General features: G+C 45.2%; 3 protein-coding genes across 3 annotated transcripts; 2 read left to right on the top strand and 1 right to left on the bottom strand.

Annotated features, from left to right (window-relative positions):
* The first annotated feature begins 1,565 nt into the window (after positions 1-1,565).
* LOC128731585 (neprilysin-1) lies at positions 1,566-6,749 on the top strand. The gene is made up of 11 exons (XM_053824716.1): positions 1,566-1,650; positions 3,207-3,288; positions 3,425-3,519; positions 3,602-4,166; positions 4,237-4,519; positions 4,587-5,267; positions 5,344-5,503; positions 5,658-5,706; positions 6,068-6,135; positions 6,205-6,335; positions 6,408-6,749. Exons 1-11 carry the CDS (start codon positions 1,599-1,601, stop codon positions 6,747-6,749), a joined length of 2,508 nt encoding a protein of 835 aa, XP_053680691.1. The 5' UTR covers positions 1,566-1,598.
* Positions 6,750-7,134: 385 nt separating this feature from the next.
* Positions 7,135-14,155, top strand: LOC128731931 (cdc42 homolog). Its single transcript, XM_053825089.1, has 5 exons — positions 7,135-7,248; positions 10,370-10,630; positions 10,726-10,835; positions 10,917-11,114; positions 11,189-14,155. Exons 2-5 carry the CDS (start codon positions 10,453-10,455, stop codon positions 11,276-11,278), a joined length of 576 nt encoding a protein of 191 aa, XP_053681064.1. The 5' UTR covers positions 7,135-7,248; positions 10,370-10,452; the 3' UTR covers positions 11,279-14,155.
* Positions 14,156-14,215: 60 nt separating this feature from the next.
* LOC128720309 (uncharacterized) lies at positions 14,216-14,730 on the bottom strand. The gene is made up of 2 exons (XM_053813974.1): positions 14,705-14,730; positions 14,216-14,633 (listed from the first exon to the last, which is right to left on the bottom strand). The coding sequence occupies exon 2, from the start codon at positions 14,617-14,619 to the stop codon at positions 14,395-14,397; it is 225 nt and encodes a 74-aa protein (XP_053669949.1). The 5' UTR covers positions 14,620-14,633; positions 14,705-14,730; the 3' UTR covers positions 14,216-14,394.
* Between the last annotated feature and the right edge of the window lie 1,361 nt (positions 14,731-16,091).

Below are 16,091 nucleotides of genomic sequence, written 5' to 3'. Positions count from 1 at the left end.
GTGTACTAGTGTAAGTGATTGCAGGACTCACAAGGATGAAAGGAGGCGCCTACTGCACGGTGTTTTCGCTGCGGTACTTGGCCAGGACCTCCAGGCGCGATGGGCTCCAGGAAAGGACCGCGCTGGTGGTGAGGTCGTTATTGTACGTCCTTCGAACGGCTATGACAGTCATCGCCATTCAAAGCCCTCTAATGGCTCGATCCTGCGGACCGTGGGTAAGGTGGATCATGCACATTCGAACACCGGGACAGTCGTGGTGCATCCTAGCAACCGACACGACGGACTTAGCTCCCGCGGCTCGCGCTAATATCCTTTGTCCGTGCATCGTCGTTAGTGTCGTGTGGGTGATTTTTTTCCCTCAAACACTACCGGTAGTGCGATAGAGCTTTCGATAGACAATTTCTAGATTTCGTTCGCCAACTTCCACGTCACTTCACGGTAACTCAAGCGTGGCCCAATGGATCGGTGCAAAACAAAAAGGATTCGCTTATAATGGCCATCATCATCAAAGGTAGCCTTGACACAGTTCGCTAGCGAGACGCCGTGAAAAACACTCGATTTTCCAATGCCGAAACGTAGCAGTCCACAAAATTAAACCGGTACTTGGCATACTACGACTAGCAGCTGGTCTTCGTGTGCTGATGATATTAGGGAGAGTGTAAACAAACTGGTGATTTAGTGACTTGCAAACAATTTTATTCACAAACGCAATCTGAAGGGATAGCGAAAGTGAGAGAGAGAGAGTGAGACGAACTGTAATACGGAAGAAATTGCCCAGTTGAGAAGGTTACATTCCCAAATCGAGCGAAATACATACCGCTAAAAAGTCTGCTGTGAGGACGATTCGCTCACCACACTCAAATTCAATCACTTTCAGGATTCGCACGACCTGTCCTAGGATACGCCCGGGGTCGGCATTTCAGGAAAGCGAACACAGCGCGACTTTCTATAATGCCACTGTGATACTTTCCATAAGTCCTCTTTTGTTGTACTTTGGTGGCAATGTACCGAAATGAGGCTTTAGATATTAACTTTAAGCGATACGCGGGTTGTTTGCATGTGCGGTTTTGATGCATGTTTGTGCTCTTGTCCGCGGCACAAAGGCAACCATGGCAAGCAAACCAAAAATTTGTTTTGTTTGTGTACTCCGATGCACCGTGGATCCGTGAGCCGATTTGATGCACTTTGTCAACAGACCAGGAACAATTAGGCTTTGCATGAGATGTAGAAAAAAGAGTGTTTCGAGCAAACGCAAATAGCCTTCGACATGAGCTAACAACCTGAGTGAACATGAACATCCTGGTAGTACGAATAGAAAGATCTTACACAACTTAAGTTGTTGAACAATCGAAAACCACATTGCAATCAAATTTGAACGAGAATTAGTTCCGTATTTGAGCTTATTTTACACGGGATTAAAATCAAGAATTCATAATTCTGTTTTCGCTCAGTACTGTTTGGTTAAGACCATTGTCTCGGAAAATGTTCTTCATTTCACAGTGTAGTTAGGAGACGGAGAATCTGAATACCTAGACTGTTATAACTAGTGCCTGAGGAGTGGAAATAAGTGCCTTAGGTCAATAGCTAACTCCTACAACATGTCTACGCAACGCATATGGACAACGGATAATAATCACGCATCGGAATTCGGTAGGTTAATATTCCAATGAGGCTGATTTCTTATGATTGCACAGTTTTTTACATTTTATGTCACTCGCAATGGAAGATAGGCTTTATAAATCGTGTTAACGTTTAAAATTCTGCTTGAGCCAAACCCAAAAAGGTATCAAAGCAACCCAACCCAACGTGTACTTTGATGTAAAAGAGCTTAATTCAAGATTCATAGACAGAAGCAACCACAGTAGTGGTTTTATCGCACAACATGTTGGACAACTAATCAACCGAAAGTGTGTATTAATTAGCAATCTAATGAGCATTGTTTTGCGGGATTGAAAAGACAATAAGAAACTATGAAAGCGCGGTGAAAACTTCAAACATTTAAGCAAGAAAGCCATCGTTATCATGATGATATGTTTTCTGCCAATTATACAGTAAACCATAATACGGATAACAAGAACGAAGTAAACTCCCATGATGCCACACAACCCATATCTCGGGGGTAAATGCGATTAATAACTTTTCGTCGACCATGGTAGCTGGTGAAGATAGTGTTGTATTACCTTTTGGTTAAATTGCAAAAAGTTTTTGGTATAGCATACTCATTCACATAAATTGTGTGCGACAGTATGCATAACCCCAAATGGTGAAACAAATTATTTCCATTAATTTCCATCGAGTCTTTATTCTCTAGCAGCATCTGCACCTAGATGCCGTTAGCGGTGATTAACAAATTATGTTCGAGATGATAGAAAATTCCCTAAGGCTGTGAGAAACTGAACAGCTGTCGTCGATAACCAGCTCGGTGAGTTTTCATCGGCAGAAACACGTGCACCTACGGAGCGACATAGTTTCCTGCATACAAATTATGCATGCTTCTGGCCAGGTCAATAAACTGAACCAACTCTTTCACTATCGTCGTAGCATGGGCATCAACCATGCAGGAAATGAAGTGGAACTTGGCTATTGGGAAAAGCATTCATTGAGGGTTCATTCGCCTTTTGCAACTGAAGAATGGAGCTGTAATGCACGTGGCAACCACGCCAGAGGGCAAGCATAATTGTGTCAATCGTGTACACAATTATGTTCCAGCTGGGATCGGCACACATCCATTAGTTCTACAATTGCTATTAGCATTATTATCGAAGCGGTCTACCCGGTGGGCATGCAATCAAACCACAGGCAGCTGGAATAATGTTACCGGATTTAAAATTTACATCGAATACTGTAACGTGTATATCGTGGGTGTAGAATTGCATAAACAAAAAGCTTGAATGCGTTCACAGATGAAAAGGTTCAGCGGAGTTTCAACATTATTATATCCGTTTATATTTTCGTGATAGCAATTATTATTACATCCATTATCTATAGTACGAATATCGTGAAGCCAAGCGTTATGATAGCTACTCCAACTCACCAGTCAAATAACCCAAATTGTTGCCACCCTTGTAAGTTGTCGTACATTCGTTCGCTTTTGTAGCAGCGATGGAGCGACATGAATTAAATTCAAACGTCCTTCAGCCACGTTGGAGCGCCTTCGCATTACGTCTTAATTCCGCGAGTAACAATACTCTGCCTTTGTTTTACAGGACCCGAATCGGTGAAGAGTTCCGCCACAAATCCCGCCCTCGTCCATTCCGGTAATCCTTACCTAATCGGGATCCAATCAAGGTAATGCAGGAAGTCATCTCGATTAACTCCCAGCAGCAAACAGTCATTACCGTTGGCATCGTTGTATTTAATTCGTCCCTCTTTTTTGTCACCAATTTACACCGACCTTCCGTTCGGTGGGCGCGTCATCTTTCAGATTCCGACGGCGGTATTATCACAAATCGATACTACTATGCCTGCTGCTGGTAATCCTCATCCTGACGATCGCTATCATCGTAATAGCGTGTTTGCGTGAGTATACCCGTGGAGCTGCCTTCGAACAGGTGGAACAGGTGGGTAATGTGGCGTTTTGCGATTACGTGTTCCATCCCAGTGCATTTCCCGCCCGAAATCTGCCACACACCGGACTGCCTGCGTTCGGCAGCGGCCCTCAAGCACAGCATGGACCTCACGGTGGATCCCTGTGAGGACTTCTATCAGTACGCCTGCGGTAACTGGGAGGACGAACATCCTCGCCCCGACGCCTACGTCAGCTTCGATTGGTTCAGTGAGCGGCAGGCTAAGATATTGCGCAATATCCGCCTCTATCTGCAGGCTAACAACAGCGAACTTGAGCCAAAACCTGTCCTGCAGGCTCGCGCCATGTACGCCGCGTGTATGAATCTCACCGCCATGGACCGGCTTGGGTATCGGCCGGTGTTCAAATACCTCAAGCAGTTCAATTTGCCACCCTATCCTGCCTTTTTGAACGTTACCGATGCCATCGAACCGGCCGATTTCAAGGGCTACGACTTTGATTGGGTGCGATCGCTGGCCAAAATCAAACAGCTACTCGGCATGGACGTCTTCATCGGGTTCGATGTATATCCGGATCCACGTCATCGGGATTACAATCGGTTGGTGCTGGGGACACCTGAGAGTGGTTCTGATTTGCCGTTGTAAGTGGTTGGCTTCACGTAAGTGGTGGAAGTGTTAGGTCACTAATGCTGATCGGATCATAACTTCCAGTAATTCGGATATCCTGAGACGCATCCGTCACGGAAAGGGACGTCGCAAGCTTACGGTGAGTGCGGACGATTCCCCTGAGGATGAGGCGGATGACGATGAGGAGAAACCCGGAAGCGAATCCTCCGAGAGTTCGGTGTCACTGACGGAGTACAAAAAATTTATGGTCGGTGTCATGAAGCTACTGGTCAATCACACCGATCCTTCGATAAACGTCGAATCGTTTAACGCCAATTTCGAAACGGCCGCTACGATTGTGGTGAAATTTTCGGAATCTATTTCCAAGGTTAGTATCAAACGGCACTGTACGAGGTACCCGATTGAGTTTGTGATTTGTATCGGTTGTGGAACAGTTCAACCGCGATGCCGAGAACGCCTCCAAAAGCACGAACGTAGAAGATCGTCTCAATCTGCAGGACATCGTATACTACACGGTGGCCGATTTACAGAACATCACGGACTCGCATCTCTCCCCGAAGAAACCGCTGCCCATCTGGGAGCAGCTTTTGAGCAGCATGTTCGAGGGTATTCCCGAGGCCCAGCTAAATCTGCAGGACGAGATGATCCTTACGAGCAATGCTGACATTCTCTACCTCAAGCTGCTCGTCGATTACCTGTCCGTAACGCCCCTGGCACACATTGAGCTGTACATCTGGTGGACGGTGGTGGAGGAGCTGATTCTTCACACCACGATGGAAGTTCGCAAGATGTACTACGAGTACTACAAGGTTATCTCACCGGCGGACGGCTTTAGTTCGCGTACACTCTACTGTACAGGTACGGTCAATCGCTTGCTCGGAATGGCTGTCAGTTACGCTATCTCGAATGACAATTTCACGCGCCACACCAAGCCTCGGGTGCAGGACATGCTGCGGTACATTCGGGCCGCCTTTGAGGGACTCGTCCGTGACACGACTTGGATGGACTGGCCAACTAAGCAGTCCACGCTGCGAAAGTCGGAGGCAATGCGAAGCCTGATTGGGTTTCCGGAGTGGATTCTGGATCACCGGCGCCTGGAGCAGCACTATGACGGGGTAACCGGCCATCCCATCATCTGCCAAACACCTTTGCTAACCTTTAACCTCGTTTCGCTCACCCGCTCGCAAACAGCTGCAAGTCAACGAGAGCACCCACCTGGAAAATATGATGGAGGAAATACAGCGCAAAAACATCATCAAATTGCGCCGCTGGCGACACAAACACGAGCTCAGCTGGGAAACTTTGCCCACCAACGTGAACGCGTTCCACACGTTCCAGGAAAACGCAATCAGTAGGTTTTGATCCTCAAAACGGCTTGGTTATCCTTCCTCGCTTCCTTAAACACGCTGGTGGCCTTTACCACGTACCACGATGGGGTACATTGTTGCATTAAGATATTTTTTGTTTCTGTTTTCTTCCACATGTCGATGCGTATGCCGCTGCAGCCATTCCGATTGCCATCCTGCAGTACCCGTTCTACCATCTAGGGTTGGAGTAAGGATCATCCTTTTTTACTCTATCTCGCACGCTCTCTCTATGCCTGAGCTACAGCTCACACCACTGCACGCAGATGCACGGCGTCTCTGTTTGCAATAAAAACTAAATTATTAAATCCCACCCCAGCAACGCATTTTTGCACCGGCTTCGAAGGCGCTGCCTTGTAGCCATGAGTGAGGAAGAGGTATGCGAAGCACAATTTACACGACTTCTTATTGTACTCAAGAGGCTCACATTTTCTCGATCAATCGTAATGGTCATAGAACGAACGCTGTAAGATTTATAGCGGGCTTAGTAACCACGTAGCGTTCCCTATCAGTGGCTTGACTCCAAAAGTATTCCCTTTTTTATTGCTTAGAGCGCTGAACTATGGTGCATTGGGAACCATCCTTGGGCACGAGTTAACCCACGGTTTCGATGATAGTGGTAAGAAAGGTTTCCACAGGTTTCTTCTGTGTTATTCTGTACGTCCTTTAACTCCATGTTCTCGCATAGGACGCCAGTTTGATAAGAACGGTAATCTCAAGCAATGGTGGACCAACAAAACCGTGCAAGAATATGTGAACCGCTCCAAGTGCTTCGTTAACCAATACAGCCGGTACTTCATCTCGGAGGCAGACGACTATGTAGGCTGGCGATTTTTTAATTAATCAATTTACTAAGTATACCCAAAGCTAATTAATAGAGTCACTTCTTAGATCGACGGGCTGCTCACGCTGGGTGAAAACATTGCCGATAACGGTGGGGTGCGGGAGGCATTTCGAGCGTACCAACTTTACGTGAAAAATGCCGGCAAGGAGGCTCTGCTGCCTGGTTTTGAGGACTACACGCACGAGCAGCTGTTTTTCATCTCGTACGGCAATATATGGTGCGAGTCACACACGAAAGCCGCCGCCAAGGCTTATCTCGAAGATTCGCACTGTCCCGGCAAGTTTCGGTTGAAAGGAGTGCTAACTAACTCACCCGAGTTTAGTAAAACATTTGGCTGCAAGCTCGGTACCGAGATGAACCCCAGCAAGGAAAAGTGTCGCGTATGGTGAGCACAATACCGGCATAGCAGCAAAATGTTTGCAGGCTACCGTGCGATTAGAAAAAAAAATTGTTTTGAAACAAAGTTTGAAAAGAGCAATTTGATTGCAGCTGTACGATCAACACTATGTGAATATGTTATGAGTTAACAATATATTTCAAAGCATTAGCTATGCTAAAATATAGTTTTTCATTGAAATTGAGAAAATAGATGAATTATTGTTCCGTTCACAGTTGCACGTACCTTCAGACTTCTCGTTGTCGGAAAAGACAGACGTCGTAGGTATGCACAAAGTCGTGAGTGTCAAGCATTGTAATATAAACAGACAGTGCTGAGTGTCAAAATATGACTCAACCGTCAGCCGTATGACTCAACCTAGCAGAAGAAGAAACAGAAGGAACCGAGAAGAAACTGGTGGAAAATCTGCGGCTGAAAGCGCTGCATTCGTTCGCCGAGAATTCCAGCTCGTCTTTCTGCGTTATCGGTTGCGAAATAGATTACAATCAAAAGTGAGTTCTAGTCTCTGTGCTGTTGCGGTAAAGCTATAGTGTTAGCAAGATATTGTCCCATCGTTGATCATAGCACAACGAATGCGGCTAGCGACAGCCGTTTGTGCCGTGGGTGCGTGCATTCCGTTTCGTCGTCGTTGCTCCTTGTTTCGTGGTGTCGTCGTCGCCATTTGCGAGTGTTCCATCGATTGCAGTTTTCGGAATCGTCTTTGCTAAGCGTAAATGATGAAGATTCATCCGTCATAACCGTAACGAACTAGTTCCGGTCGGGCCCTGCTTAATGCACCGCCCTACGTAGGGGTCGCACCGTTGCTGCGCTTTGCCCGCACCCTTTCCAGTGCTTTCATCCTTCGCACGGAAAGGGGTGGGTGTGTTTGTGTATCGCATGGCAAGAGTGGAATGGTGTGTGCTGAATGCGAAGCTGTTTATTCAAAAATCGCGATCGGTGCGCTAATTAGGAGGACAAAATTCGTCTCCTGTCTGGGGCGGAAGCGACTCGCCATCGCCGATATCGATGAAGATGATGAAGAATTTGGTCGCGTCGAGTGCTCATTTTCGCCTACGGGTAGTGTTGGTGAGAATAACTGTGCTAATGGGCGTGTGTGCGTGCGTGCGTGCGCGAGCGAAAGGAAAAGAGAGAGAAAGAGAGAGTTCGCATGAAGCGGTGTTGGCGTGACAGGAAAGGAAAGCTAATACGACACTGCCACGGATATAGCTGCGGTGGCGGCGCTCGCGTTAGCTGTGCGCCAGAGCGAGATAGAGCCAGGCAAAATGGCGTTTCTGGAATGTGATGAATTTATTATTCGTTGTCCGTTGTTCTCACACCGTGTTCGTTGGCCGCTTCGCTCCCCCGCGCCCGTGGGCGAAAGCTTACGGTTTGCTCCATCTCCAAAACGCGTCCCGGAGTCCGGGAGGGCGAGCATCTTTGGTCGATTGGTGGTCGGATGTTTTCCTTTGTTGGTGTTTTTTTTTCTCTTTGGATTGGTTGCTCGGTTTATTCACTTGTGACCGTCTTTTGATCATCTCCCTGCCCTGCGGAAATACCGTCTGTATTAGATGGTGGTGCATGGTGCTGGGTTTTATGCTGAATCGTCTCGAATTCCGCTGTTGGAGTGCGGCTCACGTCTTCGTCGACCGTTCGAATGATTTCCGTGGAACTGGCCTGTCGTACACGAGTAATACAACTTCGATTGCATTGGTTCGATTGTTTCCAAAAAACAAAATCGACTGCCAACAATCCAAGTAATCCAATGACAGCTAGTGCGAGGGAAACATTTGCCTCCTGGATCGACGATGCACGCTTCAATGGCGTATCATATTTCTCGTATGTTCGAAACAAGTGTTTTCAAAATTCATTCCAATGATCTAGTACACTACACGATAATATACCGTTCAATCACGGGACCCGAGACCCAATCTCACGCCTTGTATAATGCATGAATAAACCATAACGCTGATGCTCACGAGGGCTCAGTAGACACAGCCAATTTACACCTAAAAAGCTGTCTCCAGCTGATCATAGTACTGTGTGTATTCTATCCCAATGCTGTGACCCTGCTCTCAAAGGTTTTAGTCATTTAGACAACTTTTAGTTACTCATGATATACCGTTCGATTAGTCAGCTGAATCCGTTGTTATATAACGGAAAAAAATAAACCCATTCAGCGCACCGTACCCACTAATACAGTAGACTTATTTAATTCCGCCGATAAGTGGCCACTGTGACAGCGATAATGCAACGAAACGATTCGACCATGTATCTATCGTCTGCCATCTCCGATGGGAGTTGCTTGTTTGGTGGCAAAATGAACAAACGCGATTGATTGTGCTAAGAACCTTCGGTATGTACCAGGCGCCAGAACGACCTGGTTTGCTTAGCTTGAATGGAATGTGTTGGCGCCAGTAATGCTGAAAAGACGTCGGCACAAGAGACTGGTGGCGATCGATAGCTGGTCTGGCGAATGTAAATTTTGAGAAGGGGGAAATGCTTAAACCCCACCGGAAAGGAGATTCGAGATCACAGAAGAATCATCGTAAACCGAACGGCGCATGCAGCAGACTATTCAACACACATGCACCGTTATGATGTACCCCCATTTTGCCTACACACCACCTTCGCATGGTTTCACGGTTTCGCGTGCGCTTATCACGCACAGATAACCGGTTGCGTTCTCATTCGGTGCGCCAAAGATAACATTTTCCAACGTGTGTCTAGTAACGCGCACCTGTAGCTGCTCTGCTGACCCGAATGTAATGTACGAAATGTATCTGCAATTAGTACGACGTCCGTCAGCGAACCCCTATCCTGATTGATTTTTCCTTTTTTTTCGTTATTGATATGTCCTACTATTGCTATGCACCATCTCCAATCGGTATGATGAGTGCATTATGCTATGCTTGTTTCATGTTCGTTACCAACCACCACACACATATGAAGCAATCTATTATCGACGGTGAGATGCAGTTTCAATGCGTCAGCATGGGGAATTGAATGAACGTTTTCCGAGAACGATAGCCATAAATTGGTGTAGGCTTCGTTGTGTTTCGTTTTATCACGTCGCCGTCATGATTCACACCACAGTGCTGTTTGATAATATTTTCTTTTCGAACTCCTACCATCGGTCACATGAGAGGGCTATTCTACAAACGTGCAGGACAGGACTCGAATAAAATTGTTGCGAGATAAAGTTTATATGTGCTTGCAATGAACGTAGGCGTGTGAACGTATTAACGGAAATGCTGCACTTTTATGTTCTGTAAACAAATTGTTCTTTGTCAATCACATGTCACTATTTGCTAAAAGCAGAGACGAATAATTATTTGCTCTTATGCCCTGGCATGGTCGTTACCTAAATACACGCCTTTCTAATGGCCTTATGAACACATCTCACAGGCCGCATTTGTTAGCGCCATGACCTATCTTACCCCATGTACAGCTTTTGCTTTTCGATACGCGATTAAAGAATTGTTGGGTGGAGTATTTTGTTTAATAAACGTTACCCTTTCTTAGCTTCATTCCCCGATCGGATCGATCACACCCATCGCTTGATGATAGAGGTGAACGTGCACTGTCTTGAAACATTCGTTCAGCTGTTTTTGCTTCGTATACTTTCGCCCACAGAATCGAACCTTCCAAAGCTGGTAAACCCGGTCCTACGTGAAACAAAGGACAGCAGCAATAGACGGACAGCTTAAGTCACCAGAATGCAAACGATAAAATGCGTGGTCGTTGGAGATGGAGCCGTCGGTAAGACGTGCCTCCTCATTTCCTACACGACAAACAAATTCCCGTCCGAGTACGTTCCGACAGTGTTCGACAACTATGCCGTGACGGTCATGATCGGTGGAGAACCCTACACGCTTGGTCTGTTTGATACCGCTGGTAAGTGCACGGATTCGACTCCGAAGCGAGCTGGATAATGATGAGCAGCAAAACTAAACCGTATCTATCGATTGCTTCGTGTTCTCTGAACGCAGGTCAGGAAGATTACGATCGGCTGCGACCTCTATCGTACCCACAGACCGATGTGTTTTTAGTCTGTTTTTCTGTCGTTAGTCCTAGTTCATTTGAGAACGTCAAAGAAAAGGTAAGATGAGCTGTTCCTGTAGATGCTGGCTATATGTACGACGAACTAGGCTCTTACGCATTCCGCATCGATTCTTTCCAGTGGGTACCAGAGATAACTCATCATTGTCAGAAAACGCCATTCCTGTTAGTTGGCACACAGATCGATTTGCGCGACGAAAACAGCACGCTTGAGAAGCTAGCTAAAAACAAGCAAAAACCTATCACTCTCGAGCAGGGCGAAAAGTTGGCCAAGGAGCTGAAGGCAGTGAAATATGTTGAATGTTCGGCGTTGACTCAGGTGGGTTGAGCTGGATTCCTTTTGCCATTCAAGATGATCCTATCTCCTGCTTCATTCATTGTTTCGTTTCACAGAAAGGATTAAAGAACGTGTTCGACGAGGCAATTCTGGCAGCTCTCGAACCTCCGGAGCCAACGAAAAAGAGGAAGTGTCGATTTTTGTAAAAACCAACATACCAGCTTTCCGGGGACATTGGAAACATGCAGCACATAAGACGATGGTTGTGTCTAACAAACACACACACACACACAAATCATCATCATCACTATCATCATCATCATTATGGGATTTTTTTTCTCGTTTTGCACTCTTATCGCGTCGTGAGTCATAAGGGATGCAGCCGTGAAATTTTAGAAACAGAAAATAACGGCAGCGCACCGGCAAAGCGTTACCTATTTCTTTCCTTAACTATCTTCTCTATTAACTTAGATTGTTTGTTACTACAACTGGAAAAGGGATAGTGTCGCATTCTTAGAAAGGTAAACTCCCCACAAATTCCCGCAAACGTTTTGTTGTTTGCGTATAATCACATAACGACGTAGTTCCAAAAAAAACCCATGAAAATAACAAACATACAAACACCTCAGAGACGAAGATATATTATATGAAACAATTATGTTTGCAGTGAAAAAAGTACACGTAAACATAGTTGAAAGCTACCCAAACATAATACGCATGGATTACAGAAAGTCCAAGAAGCAATGTATTGATGAATCGCTCGTTTGGCGGTATAATCAATAACCTAAACGACAATTTTCCTAGACAACCACACAAGGAACAGCGTATGTTATGACGCTGGGATGTTTTCCGGAATCAAGAAACAAGACTAAGACACGGTTTTTGCGTTTTGTGCCGCAGGCATACTGTAGCTATGTTTGAGATTGATAAAAAGGCCAACAAAACCTATACGATAGGAGGAAGACAAAGAAAGAGAAGAACAAAAATTATACATAGAAAACGGTTTAAGAAGCGCATAACTATTAAGTAAACTACTGAACACAAATGCTGACGGTGCAAAGAAAACAAGTAAACTAACATACTAACACAAGAAACATAGGAAGCCCGAAACCCGACAAACTTTGGTTTTGCATATGGGGCCTTTACAATTCGGACGTCTGTCGTTTGTCACTTTTTTGGAGAAAGTCCGATCGTAAACAGGGACATTCATAGACGCGATCGGTGGCAAAGGATGATGATTTCCTTAGCAAACCATTTGTACCGCCTTTTTACAATATGATGATGCAGATGTTTTTTGGTATACAGAAAAGAACAGAATTAGTGACTTCGATCAGCGGGAACACCCAAAAATGACTCCTCCAGTGGGAGTGCATTGCTCTCCTTTATGCAACAACTATACACCGGGACCGTATGACAAGCCGTTCGTGCAATCAAACCAGTTGCAAATCGAAAAAGGAAACTCAACTACGTAACTGTGCATTGCAATCATCGCAGTTGTTGTTAGAGACAGGGAGCTCACAGCAGCAGCAGTACTTCCCATATCTCGCCCGTTTAAAGTTATATACATACATACAGTACATATGCGTCTCGGGATGTTAAGCATGCCTGTATCGCTTTAACCCAGTTTTGTATTAAGGAACTGACCATAATGGCTGCGACGCAATGGTTTCCAACTCACCCTAGCTGCGCAAACCCGAAGTTTGTACACATCGTGTGATGGTTGAAAATTGATTGGAAATATTGTGAATTGAATTTCTTGCTAGTTTTCTCGGTACCTAGGCTAGCTTCCTTTTTATACTAGGCTAGTTCTTTTTCGTCTTACTGCACTATCGTTGTATCCGGTAGCCTGGAGTGAGTTTTGCTTGAAAGCAAACATTTATATTGTGTAAGAAATGAGTAATGGCAGTATAAGCAAGTGTTATTAAAATTTACTTTCTATTTTACTTTTGGATCCACAAAATGGTCGATTTGGAACATACAGGCGCCACCCATTTTAGCGAATTTGAGGGCCAGAATACGCAACCTTAACTTTCTTTAATGCATATGTATATTAATCCTGAGGTTATAACTTCTATCCGATATCCACAGTGTGTGTGGTACCTAGATCGTATGGTACACTGTCGGCTAGTAACGTTTTGTTTAATTGAATCAACGTATCTTTATGCAAGTAAAAAAGCAAGAAACTGTAGCTCTCATTAGGGGGCGATAATGTAAGAATAGAGTGCATGAATGTATTAGGCCAAAATAAGGAATGAGAAGATCGTGTTAAACTGTGGTCAATTTTTTGCGAATTATGGTACTACCGCAAAAACTTGAGAAGCTTAGCGAAGTGGGTTTTGCGCCATCTGATGTGTAAGGCGATTTCAGTGAGATTGTTATATGCCGCTCCCGTCTTCAACACATTGTTAGGAAAAGGCGCAACATAACTCCTAAACATGGTCCGTCACCAACATCATCTTCCTATTCGTTGCGTCAAGAGAAAGGCTAGGGTATAGTTTTGTATTACCCGATCAAATAAAAATGTTCAAGCGAACGTGTCGCAATGATTGATATGTCGCAGGTCTAAGTCAATAGTGGAGCTAAATGTTTCTTTGTTTTCCTGCACAACATGAGTTTGTTAGTCAAACGATTCGGATCGTGAAATACCGATAGGCCAAATCTGCAAAGATACACCTACGCGCAGAGTAGGTCCGCTAGCGTTCTTGGTTCTCGCAGACAAGAGTTCGTTGTCCAACTGCTTCTGCAATGTTTTGTTAACGTATTCTATAGCGTTGGGCAAGAGATTGAAATGAAATCGCTAATCAACTGGAGCACTTTGCTCTGATGAATAGAATGTTCATTCGTGGGCCAAGTCGCATTTTGGGTTAAAACTAACCTCGGCGGTACTTTGACTAGAAACTTAACGATTTCACAAACGCTTACCATTCAAGCGCTGCTGGCACTGGTTAAGGCCTTCTTTTTATACCATTATTTCCCTTATTTAAACATTGTGTTCGATAACAAGCATGTTTCGAGAAAAAGCGGAATAATTATATTTAACGGAAAATAAACATTAATATAAAATGAAAAAAAACATTTTTATACAGCTAAGATAAAGGCTTTGCGTTTTTTTATTTTATGATATTTTGATTGTGCAGTAGTCCCTTGTCGATACTTGGATGCACTTGTAATACATTTATTCAAGCTTCAAATGAATTTTTAACTTTTGGATGTGTGTCGTCGGTTTATTAGCACAAGTTGTTTAGTTAAGCATGATGGATAATTATATAATATATTTGTAAATCGAACGCTAACAAACTAGATTTGCGAGGACAGCACGCCATTACGAGGTAAGTGTCGGGGCAGTATCCAAGGAGGGTGCCTGTTTTGCTGCACCAGTTTCCAACATTTTTAGCTCTTCCGCTTGTCGAGCTGGTTTTATCACGGTGAAATACCGGTAAACACGAGCCCCCAGCATATAGGTGCCGTACAACGTTAGCCCCATGCACGTGTACACGACTCCACGGTGCAGTCTATCAAGTAACACATTCCTTGACTGTCTCTTCATGGTAAATCAATATCCTGGAACGAAAATGATTCCCCAAACCGGTAATTAAAGTTGAAATTTTGAAGAATCCTGGTTTGCTTTCTACCTACGGAGACCGATGTTTTGTTTTCCTGCAGCGCTTTTGCGTGTCAATATGACAGTAGTCAGCTGGGAAACGACGAAATCTATTTTTTTCTTTTCATAACGAATTATAACAATTTCTGGTGGAACATTTTTTTATCACTCTTTTGTAAAAGAATCGTAATGTTATAGTTCAAATCTTCCTTGTGGGTATTCAATTCATTGCAAATGTTACGCTGCACTTTTCCAGTGTTGTTCGTTTTGCTACTAATACAGTTTGCTTATTTCTTCAGTTTGCTGTTTTGTTATAATCAGCAATGGAACAGTAGAAATGAAATTTAAATGAGATCAGCAAGTGATGTCACTTTCTTAGCTGCTTAGTATGTTAAGCAGATGTTAAAGACTGACTCCATGCGACCAAAAGAAGTTGAAGGAGCGTTTCTCGATTTCAAACGTGCCAGGCGAATTCATCAACAAATGGCGTTACTAATGTCAAGCAGCTGTCACAACTGCAACGAAACGGAAGAAAAAATAGTAAAAAAAACAGCAAAATAGTGCAACACGCAAGTGAGAAAGATCGCGAAAGCCTTTCCCGTGGCCAGCCGTCTGAAGCCGTGATCCGTGCGTGCGAATTTCGGGATTTGTGCGGTGAACCAACAGGGCGTGGGAACTCGCGTGACGGGAAAATCGATAGTGCTGCGAGTCGGTGCGGTTCGGGTGCGGTGTGCGTGTTCAGGGTGTAGCTAGGGTCGGGATCGGACCGTCGATCGACGTCGGGGTGCTGTGGCCAGTGTCGGTGGCTAGTGCTCTAGTGCCAGGTTCTATGTGCTCGTGCGTGATTTCGTCGGCTCGCATAGTTTCCTCCGCCCAAGCCAACCGTGACTCGAGTGCCCGTGTCCTTCCCTGCATCAACATAGATGGCGGCATTATCTTCCCGAAGGTACGGTATGGTATATCGTTCGACAGGGCTTGGTTTATCGCCCCAGCAAACCCGATACGGGTTCACGCTGGGGGTGACATGCGAGAACCAACCGAAGAAAAGCCCTCTCCCCGCTCACACCCCCTTATCACGAGTCCGAGCCGTAATGAGCATATTCCTGATAATGTGAACCCGCTCGAACTCCACCCGAGCACCACCAAAGTGGGTGTGCGCGTACGTGTGTGTACGTGTGGCAAGCGGAACGATTTCGGGTTTTTAATGGATTCCATAGTAAAGTTGGCCCCTTGCGCTGGTTTATGCCGTTCACCTTCACTGTGTGGTGCCGTTGGTTACCCCCTCCCTTCCTCCACCGCTCTTTGGTGCACTTTTTTGGCCACTCCACTCCACCCCGCCCAGTGACGTCGTCCGAAGGACGTGCTGCCGTTCTTGCTACACCCAGAAATAAAAACAGCTGAGAGGAAGAGAGGGTGAG

This window comes from Anopheles nili, chromosome 2 (assembly GCF_943737925.1).
Source record: "Anopheles nili chromosome 2, idAnoNiliSN_F5_01, whole genome shotgun sequence".
Taxonomy (NCBI): domain Eukaryota; kingdom Metazoa; phylum Arthropoda; class Insecta; order Diptera; family Culicidae; genus Anopheles; species Anopheles nili.
This window is presented reverse-complemented; position numbering and strand designations above follow the sequence as displayed.

Coding starts and splice junctions, on each gene's coding strand:
- LOC128731585 (XM_053824716.1), top strand. CDS start 1,599: ATGTCTACGCAACGCATATGGACAACGGATAATAATCACGCATCGGAA. Junction 5,504..5,657: donor GTTCCAGGAAAACGCAATCA/GTAGGTTTTGAT, acceptor ATGCCGCTGCAG/CCATTCCGATTGCCATCCTG. Junction 6,336..6,407: donor TCTCGGAGGCAGACGACTAT/GTAGGCTGGCGA, acceptor GTCACTTCTTAG/ATCGACGGGCTGCTCACGCT.
- LOC128731931 (XM_053825089.1), top strand. CDS start 10,453: ATGCAAACGATAAAATGCGTGGTCGTTGGAGATGGAGCCGTCGGTAAG. Junction 10,631..10,725: donor TGGTCTGTTTGATACCGCTG/GTAAGTGCACGG, acceptor CTCTGAACGCAG/GTCAGGAAGATTACGATCGG. Junction 11,115..11,188: donor AATGTTCGGCGTTGACTCAG/GTGGGTTGAGCT, acceptor TTCGTTTCACAG/AAAGGATTAAAGAACGTGTT.
- LOC128720309 (XM_053813974.1), bottom strand. CDS start 14,619: ATGAAGAGACAGTCAAGGAATGTGTTACTTGATAGACTGCACCGTGGA.